We start from the raw sequence: 12,238 nt of genomic DNA, 5'->3' as shown, positions 1-12,238 counted from the left end.
ATATTTGCTCTGTCAAATCTTCAAGAATCGCACAGCCACCTTGTTACTTGCTGCTTGTTTTCAATATAAACATACAAATCATACACAAGAATGTGGACTCTTTATTTGAAGTAAGACTATATATAGATAGATTTACTGGGTAGCTAAGTATAGTACATCTGATCGTTACCTGCTAACTACTGACAAGGCACAGGACTACAACATCATATCCTGTCAAGGTGGTGGTAAGGGCCCTTCCTGTCGGTTCCCTATTTCTCCCCTTTCTTTATTTTTGCTGTTATCATTTTGATCCATGGATGCTTAATGAACATGTATGTATAAGTCATGCAGTGGAAATGAGGAACTCAAAAGTTACAACACAGTACACTGTGCTAGCTTTGGACAGCAGAACTTTGTGGCACCTGAGAAATCGGTGGAACTCGGTTCGATTGGTTGGCTGCTGGCCAATGAATTGGCCAAAAGGATGTAATCTGCCCAGTAACAGGTGGTAAATGGGTCCTGCCCGAGTGGGATGACTCTCAGAGTGCCAGGAAAAGTAGTTGGAGACCTGGGTACTCAGAGGAAAGGACCCGCGCTCTCTTTTCTCTCTTGTTTTCTCCAGAAAAGCTGTACAGCTGCTGTATTTCTGAAACTGCAGAAACCTGAATGAATCTACAATGAACACCATTACAGACTGGAAACAGAGACCTCAAACTGAAAGCCTGGATTGAAGAAAGGGGTGCTAGAAACAACCATCTGAAGCAAAGACTTAGCTTTTTACTTCAAATATTATTTTTACACCCCTCTTCTCGCCTCTGTGTTTGTAGATCTTGTATGTGTAGAGGGTGGGGCGAGTTTATGTGGGGTGGTTAAGGAATTGGATAATACTTAACCTGTTGTATTAGCTGCATATTTCATTATAGTTACTGCTGTTAATAAACTTAATTGTGTTTAAATTTACAAACCTGGTGACTGTAGTTATTGGCAGCCAAGGACCAAAGGCTTTGGATGTTTTTCTGAGAATGATTTCAATTGCGTTGTGATTCCAGGTCAAGTGGGGCTGGAATTGACTGTGCACTAGCCCCAGGGATCGTAACAGTGGTAATGATTGACAAATGTTTAAGATGCACAGCCTTAAAGGTGCATGTACATCATATCACAAAAAGCAGAACCAGTAAATGTAGTATGTATGGATTTCCAAAAGGCGTTCTTGAAGGTCATACTAAAATGTAATACACAATATAAAGACTTGTGGAGTTGGGGGACAGTATATTAAGATGGATGGAGGATTGGTTAACAGATAGAAAGTAGAGAGTAGTGATGAACGGGTCTCAAGTCCCGAAAGACGTGCTGTTAGGTAATTTGGACATTCTGAATTCTCCTTCTGTGTACCCGAACAGGCACCGGAATGCGGCGACCAGGGTTTTTTCACAGTAACTTCATTGCAGTGTTAATGTATAGCCCACTTGTGACAATAAAGATTATTACAATAATATTTTCAAGTTGTCAGGAGATGCCCAATGGGTGTTTTACAAATTTCAGTGCCAGAGCCTCGCCTTTTTATAATCAATTTTCATGACGTGGACAAAGAGACCAAGTGTAATGTTTGAGTTTGCTATAAGCTGTGAGGCGTACACAAGGAGGCTTCTTAGAGATATAGGCGAGTGATCTGAGTGGGCAGCAGGTTTGGAATATAATGTGAGAAAGTGTGAGGTTATTCATATTAGAAATACAAATAGACAATCTGTCCTACATTCCTTCACTTATTATTGCCACTACTTGTGACAATAAAGATTATTTAAAAGTTATTCCCTTCATTCTCCTCGAATTACCGAGGCATACTTCAATGTCTCTTTTTACTACTGCTTTTCTTCTCTGCAATTATCTCATAATCTTTTGCAACTTATTGAACAGACCAAAGCAGCAATAGACAGTTTAGGCATTGCAACTGTTTATGGGTTGGGCACATTCCAGGCAAGCTTAAATTATTGCAAGCAATGTGTATTGGAAATTGAGGCTGAGACATCCTCTCCATTTTCTGTAATGCAAAGTAGTGTAGCTCTGCTTTGAACGAATTATTAACTCTTTTCAATAAGTGTTGCTATGGAAGTTTTATCAATATGTATTTACTGAAGTTTGAAACAGTACTTAGCTCCTGTTATATGTGCATTGCGTTTTTGGAATTTTCAAAGTGAATCAAACACTGCGACCTTATCTTCTCTATCATAAGCTTTTACTTTGAGTGTGTATAATATAAGACAAATATTAAGCTAAGGACGATAAGTAGCAGAAAATCCCAGAAAAACACACAAGATTTGGCAGCATCTAAGGAAAGAGAAAAGGTTTTGAGTTTGTATGACTTCTTCAGAGTAGCACTGCATACTGCTTAACCAGATAAAGCTCGAACAAATATAACAATTCTACATAATGTGCTCTTGAAGATCTTAATTCAAATAAAGTACTGTCTCCAGTCATTGTATACCAGCCAAAATTGTAGTCTGGTAAAATATTTGGCTTTCACATTTTGATGCATGTACTGACTAGCAATCACAGTCTTGGAGTTTTTAATGGCCAAGCTGGGGCAATATCTCATTGCACAGAATGTAATTACTTAAAAATTTATTTATTTTTTTCAAATCTGGCAGCATCAATGGGTAATAGTGTGAGAAATCTGTCACAATGATGTACAATAAAAAATGATGATGAATTCTGCTGCAAATATTAATGCAATATCAATATTTTACCATGAAACTTTGTCTATGGGCAGCACGGTGGCCTAGTGGTTAGCACAACCGCCTCACGGCGCTGAGATCCCAGGTTCGATCCCGGCTCTGGGTCACTGTCTGTGTGGAGTTTGCACATTAGAACATAGAACGATACAGCGCAGTACAGGCCCTTCGTGTCTGCGTGAGTTTCGCCCCCACAACCCAAAAATGTACAGAGTAGGTGGATTGGCCATGCTAAATTGCCCCTTAATTGGAAAAAATAATTGGGTAATCTAAATTTATAAAAAAAAAACTTTGTCTATCAAATGAATATTATATATTTATAAATGAAATAATGTACTGAAATACACTCAGCTTCTTCGTCAGACTGTAAAATAGTAATAAATGATCATTCTCTCTGGTACATCCCTGTTAATTGTTCCCATAAGATTCTAGTAGATGAGTTTATCAATGACAAATTATATTTTGACTCACACTGGGTCTAGAAAGCTGCATTTTTATTACCCTTACCATATTATAGTTGATGGGAGATTATCATCATCAGTGCAGTATAATGTAAAGATTTATAAAATGCATAATAATGTGATGATCAATGTTCTGACTTTGAAATAATAATGGTGTGAAATAACTGTTGCAAGAGGATGACAGATACGGCTACGCTGTTGACTAAATCATGTTTCTCAAGTAATAGCTGGAACAATCAGCTTTTGATATAGTCTTTCAGTTCCAGTCTTTGTGGTTCCCATTCCACACTTAACGGACTGGGGAAAGGAGGAATCCATTCCCAAGATGATTTTGGGCACTGGTGGTTTCATTATCAAAGGCAGCCACTGTCCCCCTGGTGGTGCTGCCCATCATTCAGGAGCCGCCAGTCTCCAATGGGCCCCCTCTAACTCCACGTCCCAATGCCCACCTCCTCTATCAGACACCAATTGCCTCTGAACAAGGGACCTTTCACAATGCATAAATCTGCATGGCAAAGGATTGGGAATCACTACCCGATTTGCGCTACCGAGTTGTAATTCAGCTCCGGTGGGAGAACAAAGGGATGGATTCTCCAATTTTGAGACTATGTTTGGAGCATGTGTCTAGTCCTACAATGAAAATGTCGCCATCGCCCCCACAGCAATGCTCCGCCCGGTGGGATGCTAGCAGCCGCGGCGTTCCTGACAGGAATGGAGAATTGCCAGGTCCGTGGCCGCACATGTGCATGGCGGCGACCTGCAGCAGTCACACTGTACAACATGGCGCCAGCCATGCGCGGACCTAGCCTGCCAGATAGTGCCCACTGGTAACCCCCATTGCCTCCCCGGACCACCCCACCAGTCCCCCTAGCCCCCAACGAAGCCCCCCCCCAACCTGCCCGGCCAGTGGAACGGCTCCCACCCCCCTGACTGTGGCGGCGCTGGACGCAGTCCGCAACTGCCACGTGAGGTTGATGAAACCTCATACCACAAGTGATCTACACCATCGGGAAGTCGGCCCATTGGGGGCAGAGCATCAGGAGGACCTTCAGGTGATGTCCTGAGGCCGTCCAATGCGTGCGGTGTACTCACCGATGACAGCGTTTTGGAGGGGACGGAGCATCTGAAAACAGGCGCCAACCCGATCTTGCCGTCAAAAGGCATTCTCCGCCCAATCGCCGAATGCGATTTCAGCATCGGCAATTGGCGATGCCGCCCATAATCTCCGAAACGGAGAATATCGCCCAGAGTTTGTTTTTCAGGCTTCCAGAAAATCAGAAACTGCAACGGAGGAGCTCAGGAAAATTACAATCACCGGGCAAGTGATACTTAGCTAACTGTTGGAGTTGTGGGATGACAAATCCCCGGGTCCTGATGGACTTCATCCTCGGGCCTTAAAAGAAGCAGTATTGAGATAGTTGATGCATTGGTTTTAATTGACCAAAATTCACTAGATTCGGGGAAGGTACCATTAGATGGGAAAATAGCAAATTGTAAAAGTTCAAGGAAGACAGAAAGCAGGAAACTATACCTTAGCTCGCTTAAGATAAATCTCTTATGCGGCACCTTAACAAAGGCCTTCTGAAAATGCATTACACCTGCTGCACTGTCTCTGTCTATACTTTTGTTACATTGCCAAAAGTTCAATTAAGATTGGTAAAAGATGACCTCTCTTTTAGAAATCTATGCTAATTATTTTTGTTATTGTTCTTTGCTCTGGATTCCTCATTTTGGAAAGGTCCCAGTATCTTTCCTACCACTGACATTAAGAAAATTGATCTATTGTTCTCTGGATTGGTTCTATCTGCCTTTTTGATTACAGGAATTACATTTGCTGCTCATCAGCCCTCTGGCACTATTCCCTTTTATAATGAATTTTAAAATAAATTAATATTAGTTTCTGCTAGCTCCCCCTTGGTTGCTTTAAGTATCCAGAGATGTTATCCATTTGAACCCAGGGATCTTGTCCTCTTTATGTTTGTCTACTTTATCTATTATCTTTTTTCTCTATATTAATTATTGTCATATTTTTCTCGACTTGTGCTGCTGTAATTTTTTCTTTTTAGCTTCATCAATGAGGCAAAGTACACCCACTGGCACTGCTTATCTGTAATTCCCAGGTTCAATCCTTATAGTTTGCTACTGCAGTACTTGATCTCAGTGATTTAGTCTCTGGGCAGGATTCTCCATTGGCCGATGCCAAAATCAGACACACAATTGGGCAGATAATAGGTTCCGATGGCAAAACTGTGGCGCACGCCGATTTGATGACAATGTCCAGTCCTGAACCGCCATTACCATGGCCTGCAAGGCAGCCATCTTGCTGCACACCCCACTGACCACCCACCTTGGCCCCTGGCTCTGCAGAGACATCGGCAGTAAGTGAGCCCCCCACCCCCCCACCCTCTGCCACACCCTCCCTAACCCAGTCGCCACCTGCCGGTGGCCCCCCAGGACAATGCCCACAGTAGCCCCTATGGTAGCATGGGACAGGGGGTGTAGAGCAGACCCCTGGCAAGGGCAGTGCCGGCCGATGGTACACCTCACATCAGGGACAGGCGCAGGGGCCAGAGGCCTCCATGGTGCTGGGCAATGATGGGGTCAGGGGTGTGGAGATGGGGGGGGGCATGCGGGGCAGAGGCCACAGTGCCAACGGGGGCCACCATGTGGTCTACTGGACCTGGTTGGGCACGGGGATACGCACCATGCTAATATGCCAGCCTTTCACCTCATGCAGACAATGGATATTGGAATTCAAGCAGCAATGGTGGCCTACCTGCTAGTTGCGCGGCCCTGGGGGATGCACTGCGACTGTACAAGCTGGAGCTGCTCATGGAGGAGAAAACTGCATCAGCGGAGCTTTCAGCAGCAGAGCGAGCTTGGAGGCAGACAGGTGGCAGGCACCAAGATGGAGAGCCAGCTGCCCAACAGGCCGAGGAGGAGGTGCCAAGGAGGCGCTGCAGGAGGCCTTGTGTGTACTGGCACTGTTACTTGAGGGCCTGCCAGACCGGGCATGCTGTCGGGACTCCGGGTGAGCAGAGAAACAGTGCATCATATCTGCCAGGTGATGGCACACCTGGCACCGCAGGGCTATGGGGGAGGGCATCCGTTCCCGGTGGCCGTAAAGGTGACGGTTGTCCTGAAAATTTACGCCACGGGATCCTTCCAGGCCTTGAGTCTGGGATCTCACAGACCTCGGTGCACAGGTGCATCCGCACCGTCACGGAGGCCCGATATGCCCAGGTGGCTTAATACATCCATTTCAATGTGGGCCGAGCCCACCAGGATGCCCGGGCAGCGGGGCTCGCCACCATCGACCGGATGCCCTGAGTCCAGGAGGTGATCAGTGGGCTGCATGTCCCCCTATGAGTATCTGCAGATGACAGGCCATTCTACATTAACCGAAAGGGGTTCCATTTAATGAATATGTGACCATCAGCTATACATCATACACTTCTGCACCCGATACTCAGGCACTGTGGGCGACACCTTCATCCTGGCACACTCGACAATTCCTGACATGTTCGAGCGGCCCCTCCCAGCTGGGGGGTTTGCCTCATGGGTGACAGGGGTTATCCACTGCGGTCGTGGCTGATGACACTGACCAATGCAGAGACCCGCTACAATGACGCCCATACAGCAACCAGGTCCATAATCGAGCAGTGCTCCGGCTTTCTGAAGATGCGGTTCAGGTGCCTGGACCAGTCTGGAGGGGCCCTCCATTATGATGCTGAGACGGTCGCCCGCATCATGGCAGCCTATTGCGGTCTCCACAACATCATGCAGCAGAGGGACGATGTGCTGGAGGAGGAATGCCAGGCCTCTTCTGATGAGGAGGATGTAAGGGAGGGCGAGGGTGGGCAGGGCATGGGGCTCAGGCAGGCACGGGAGGCCGTACAACGTGTGTGCCAGAGCCAACGTGCACGGGGTGCTCTGATCGCCTCCAGGTTCACTGAGGTGGGGAGGACTGGCCAGGGGGCATGGACACAGCATCCCACCTCAACACCCCCTCAATTCCCCCCGCCCACCCGGCAACCCGCCTGCAACCCCCTCCGTGATACATACCTGCCGCACTACTGGGTGTGGGCTCTGGTTGGCTGTAACAGTGGGTCTCGTCCATGGGATGTAGAATGATGACAACCCGCTCTGCATGAGCTCTGGTGCTCTGGATCGTATGCCAATGTCTGACTCCTGCCCACGGTTGCACTTTCTACCGTCCATCTTGGTGATCCCGGCAGGCAATCTGGCCATTCCATCACACGGCCCCATCGATTCCCTGTGGTGGCGGTGGTGGAGACCGTCCAAGTGGGGAGAAGGGGGGCAGACCGCCCTCAACGTCTGCCAATTCCGCCCCTACCCCCTCCTCTGACAAATCCAAACCAGCCCACCCCTCACACCCATCAGACAAAGCACCGAGACAGGTTGGAATAGTGGTAACAGGTGTTTAATGTGAACAAATATTTACAGATACATGCCCCAGCCCCTATAACTAAACTGTGCCCTGCACCCATGCCAACTTAACTGGTCATGATGTGGAGATGCCGGCGTTGGACTGGGGTGAGCACAGTAAGAAGTCTTACAACACCAGGTTAAAGTCCAACAGGTTTGTTTCAAACACGAGCTTTCGGAGCACGGCTCCTTCTTCAGGTGAATGGAAAGGCTTGTTCCAGAAATGTTTATATAGACACAGTCAGAGATGCCCCGGAATGCGAGCACCTGCAGGCAATCAAATCATCAAAGATGCAGAGAGAGAGGTAACTCCAGGTTAAAGAGGTGTGAATTGTCCCAAGCCAGTTCAGTCGGTAGGACTCTGCAAGTCCAGGCTTGTTGGTGGGGGCCGAATGTAATGCGACATGAATCCCAGATCCCGGTTGAGTCCGCATTCATGCGTGCGGAACTTAGCTATAAGTTTTTGCTCAGCAATTTTGCGTTGTCGCGTCTCCTGAAGGCCTCCTTGTAGAATGCTGACCCGGAGATCAGAGGCTGAATGTCCTTGACTGCTGAAGTGTTCCCCAACTGGAAGGGAACAGTCCTGCCTGTTGATAGTCGCACGGTGTTCCGAAACACATTAAAGAAGCCATCCCCTATGGACAAGCCCTCCGTATACACAGGATCTGCTCAGACAAGGAGGAGCGCAACAGACACCTACAGATGCTGAAAGATGCCCTCGTACGAACGGGATATGGCGCTCGACTCATTGATCGACAGTTCCACCGCGCCACAGCAAAAAACCGCACCGACCTCCTCAGAAGACAAACACGGGACACCACTGACAGAGTACCCTTCGTCGTCCAGTACTTTCCTGGGGCGGAGAAACTACGACATCTTCTTCGCAGCCTCCAACACATCATCAGCGAGGATGGACATCTTGCCAAGGTCATCCCCACACCCCCACTACTGGCCTTCAAACAACCGCGCAACCTCAAACAAACCATTGTTTGCAGCAAATTACCCAGCCTTCAGAACAGCAACCACAACACCACAAAACCCTGCCAGGGTAATCTCTGCAAGACATGCCAGATCATCGACATGGACACCACCATTACACGTGGAAACACCACCCACCAGGTACGCGGCGCATACTCGTGCGACTCGACCAATGTAGTCTACCTCATACGCTGCAGGAAAGGATGTCCCGAAGCGTGGTACATTGGCGAGACCATGCAGACACTGCGACAACGAATAAACGGGCATCGTGCGACTATCAACAGGCAGGACTGTTCCCTTCCAGTTGGGGAACACTTCAGCAGTCAAGGACATTCAGCCTCTGATCTCCGGGTCAGCATTCTACAAGGAGTCCTTCAGGAGACGCGACAACGCAAAATTGCTGAGCAAAAACTTATAGCTAAGTTCCGTACGCATGAATGCGGACTCAACCGGGATCTGGGATTCATGTCGCATTACATTCGGCCCCCACCAACAAGCCTGGACTTGCAGAGGCCTACCGACTGAACTGGCTTGGGACAATTCACACCTCTTTAACCTGGAGTTACCTCTCTCTCTGCATCTTTGATGATTTGATTGCCTGCAGGTGCTCGCATTCCGGGGCATCTCTGACTGTGTCTATATAGCAAGAAGTCTTACAACACCAGGTTAAAGTCCAACAGGTTTGTTTCAAACACGAGCTTTCGGAGCACGGCTCCTTCTTCAGGTGAATGAAGAAGGAGCCGTGCTCCGAAAGCTCGTGTTTGAAACAAACCTGTTGGACTTTAACCTGGTGTTGTAAGACTTCTTGCTGTGCTCACCCCAGTCCAACGCCGGCATCTCCACATTGTGTCTATATAAACATTTCTGGAACAAGCCTTTCCATTCACCTGAAGAAGGAGCCGTGCTCCGAAAGCTCGTGTTTGAAACAAACCTGTTGGACTTTAACCTGGTGTTGTAAGACTTCTTACTGAACTTAACTGGTGTCTAACCTTCTGGCCTTAAGGGCCCCAATGGTTCCCCAGACAGTACAGCAGGCGTGGAGGCTGCCTACTGTGATTCCTGCCCTGCGACCTGAGTTTGCGTGGGCAGGCGTCTTCTGGGGCCACTGGCCTGGATGGGCCTGGCTGCTGCTTGGGTGTCCCAATGATATGGTGTCGCACTGTTCTGCCCGCAGCCCACCTTATGCATCAGGGACAGGAAGCAGGGGAGGGAAGGCTGTGTCTGAGGAGCTGCAGTGTTTCGGCACTCTGCTGCAGGAGTCACCGGCACTAGCCCCATCACCTCCTCCTCCCTCGGGGTACCCAATTGTCCTCGGGCTACTACAACGGGATGAGGGTGTGAGTGGAGCTATCCCCTGAGCCTCCCCCACCACCTGGCGCTGCCAGTCCTGGAGGCCCGCTCAGGTCTCGGCCAGGGTCCACACGCTCATGGTCAGGGAGCACAGGGAGTGGACCATCTCTGTATGGGACTGCGGCATCTTTCTCTGGGACTGGGCCACTTCCCTCTGTGTCTGCCCATGTTGGCCAGCGCTTGGGAAATGCTGCCGATGTTAGCAGCTATGGCTTTCTGTGACTGGGCCACCTGAGGAGCGCCGCTGCGATACCCAGGTGATCCTGGCACTTGGTTGCCTGTGAGACGACAGCCCTGCCCTGGGCCTTGGCCTGTACAGAATGCCCCAGGCCTTGGACATGTTGATCCATAGCCAAAACCTTCAGCCCCAAGGCCTCCAGTGTGGACACCACCACGCTGGCCTGGGTGGCACGCATTGTCGGCACCACCACCTTCTGCTGCATGTGGTTGGACTCCTCCAATTGCACCTGCAGGTACTGGATGCTCGACGTCAACCCCTCATGTAGTCCCTGACTCTGCATATCCATGATTGATGGGACTGTCTGTTCCAGGCGCTCGAAACCCATCTGGACGTCAGCTAATTCCGGGGTCGACCTGTTCTCCTACCGTCCGCCCCTTTGGGTGTTCCTACCTCCACCTGCTGTACCGGATCAGCTGTGTGGTGTGCACCAGATAGTGTCCCAGGAGCCTCCTCACTCAAGTGCCCAACTGAGGGGGTTGGGGTTGGTGCTAGAGGCATGGTGCTGCATACTCTCCCTGGCCTCCCCGAGGAGGTCTTGCAGTGTTTTCCGGCACTGCTGGCCGGTCCGGATGGCATTGCTCATGGCAGTCACCACCTCTGCCACCTGCGCCCTGCACGGCGAACGGCAGCAGCTGGCAGCCTCCTTCCTGGGTACAGAGTCATTCTCCTCTCCTCCATAGCATCCAGGAGGGTCTCCAGCTTGGCATCCATGAACCATGGTGCCGTTCTGCTCACTGCCATCTTGTTGGCTGGGATGGTGTGTGTGGGGAGTACAGTGTATGTATGCAACTGCAGCTTGTTAACTTCCTGTGTGTCAATCACAAAACCGGCCAATTCGGCCCCATTTCTCATTAAAATCGATTGTTCCATGTGGCAGCGGTGTTATCCCCTTAACAATAGCGGAATCGGTGGAAGTGTGGCGCCAGTTTTGCTGTCATGAAAGTCCACAAATTTTGCGTCAACATCAAGACTTAGTCTCAGAAAAAGTGAATTCCCCCCCATAAGTTTGCAATATGATTCTGAATCTTGATCCCTCCATGTCTGAGAGCATTAATAATATGAGCATCAGTTATCAAATTACTATCTCAACATAGTACGATGACCAAGGCTTGCAATAACAATGCTCTCATGAATTTTATGCATCTATTGCTTTTTTAAAATAAAAGTATTATTATTTGTACGTAAAGCAGAAAACCTGAAGACACTGATGATTATTCATGCAGTTTGCCAATATAACAACACCTCAAAGCTATGGGTTGAATGGCATTGAATATATTACCTGGTAGGGATAGCTGTACCAACAGTGCCTTGTTTCCCATAACCAAGGAACCTATAGAAGAAACAGAATAAATCTTAAGAAACTATAGGAATGCTGAACAATCTTTGGTCATTAATACATATATATGAGTTCATCTCTTTTTGCAAATCAGGCACAAATCTATGGTCAAGGAGAATTCATGTTTCTTTTGTTTTTGAACTCTTTTCCACCCAGACATTGGCCCTATTTCTTGTTTCATTGACTCCTATTTGAAGAAGTGACTTTGATTCCCCACTTCTAGCTCTCATAAGGGTTTTCTGTCAACTACCAACTTAAGAGATAATAATTGCATTTACTCCACATGAGTGGACGCACCCAAACACCTCACAGAACTAAAACTGTTTCTTCAGCATTTACAGTACAGTCTATTTCATTTGTTGAGCACTTCCACTTGTTTAAAGATGATTGAATAAAGTGTCCACTCTAGTTGGTCTCAAACTGGAGAAGCCGTAGGAAGGTCTGGGCTTGGAATGGAAGCAAAGGAACAAAACTGTATTGAGAAGTAGCCAGACGTTTGGGAAAAAACAATAATTAAAGGCAGCAGCAAATGTGAAACAATATAACTGGAGGAAAATTCCGTATTGATGCATTTTCACACAGACCTAAAAGTTCATGACTTGGAGAATGAAAAATCCTCCTTCCATTTCTATATTTATCTGTCTGAGCCTCTGAACTGCCATTTTGTTTTGCCGCATTTCTTTCTTCGCCTTGCCTGGTGTGATTTTTCCAAACA

At 48.0% G+C, this 12,238-nt stretch overlaps 1 protein-coding gene across 6 annotated transcripts in view; it reads right to left on the bottom strand.

Annotated features, from left to right (window-relative positions):
• Positions 1 to 12,238, bottom strand: part of cers6 (ceramide synthase 6) — a 388,374-nt gene that overhangs the window by 111,914 nt on the left and 264,222 nt on the right. For all 6 annotated transcript variants that reach the window (XM_038789747.1, XM_038789745.1, XM_038789743.1 and 3 more), the window contains exon 5: positions 11,467 to 11,517. In XM_038789747.1, the coding sequence (XP_038645675.1) occupies positions 11,467 to 11,517 (51 nt within the window). The remainder of the gene's footprint in view (positions 1 to 11,466; positions 11,518 to 12,238) is intronic.

Source organism: Scyliorhinus canicula, chromosome 2, assembly GCF_902713615.1.
Source record: "Scyliorhinus canicula chromosome 2, sScyCan1.1, whole genome shotgun sequence".
Lineage (NCBI taxonomy): Eukaryota > Metazoa > Chordata > Chondrichthyes > Carcharhiniformes > Scyliorhinidae > Scyliorhinus > Scyliorhinus canicula.
The sequence above is the reverse complement of the archived record's forward strand: the minus strand, read 5'-3'. Positions and strand labels throughout refer to the sequence as shown.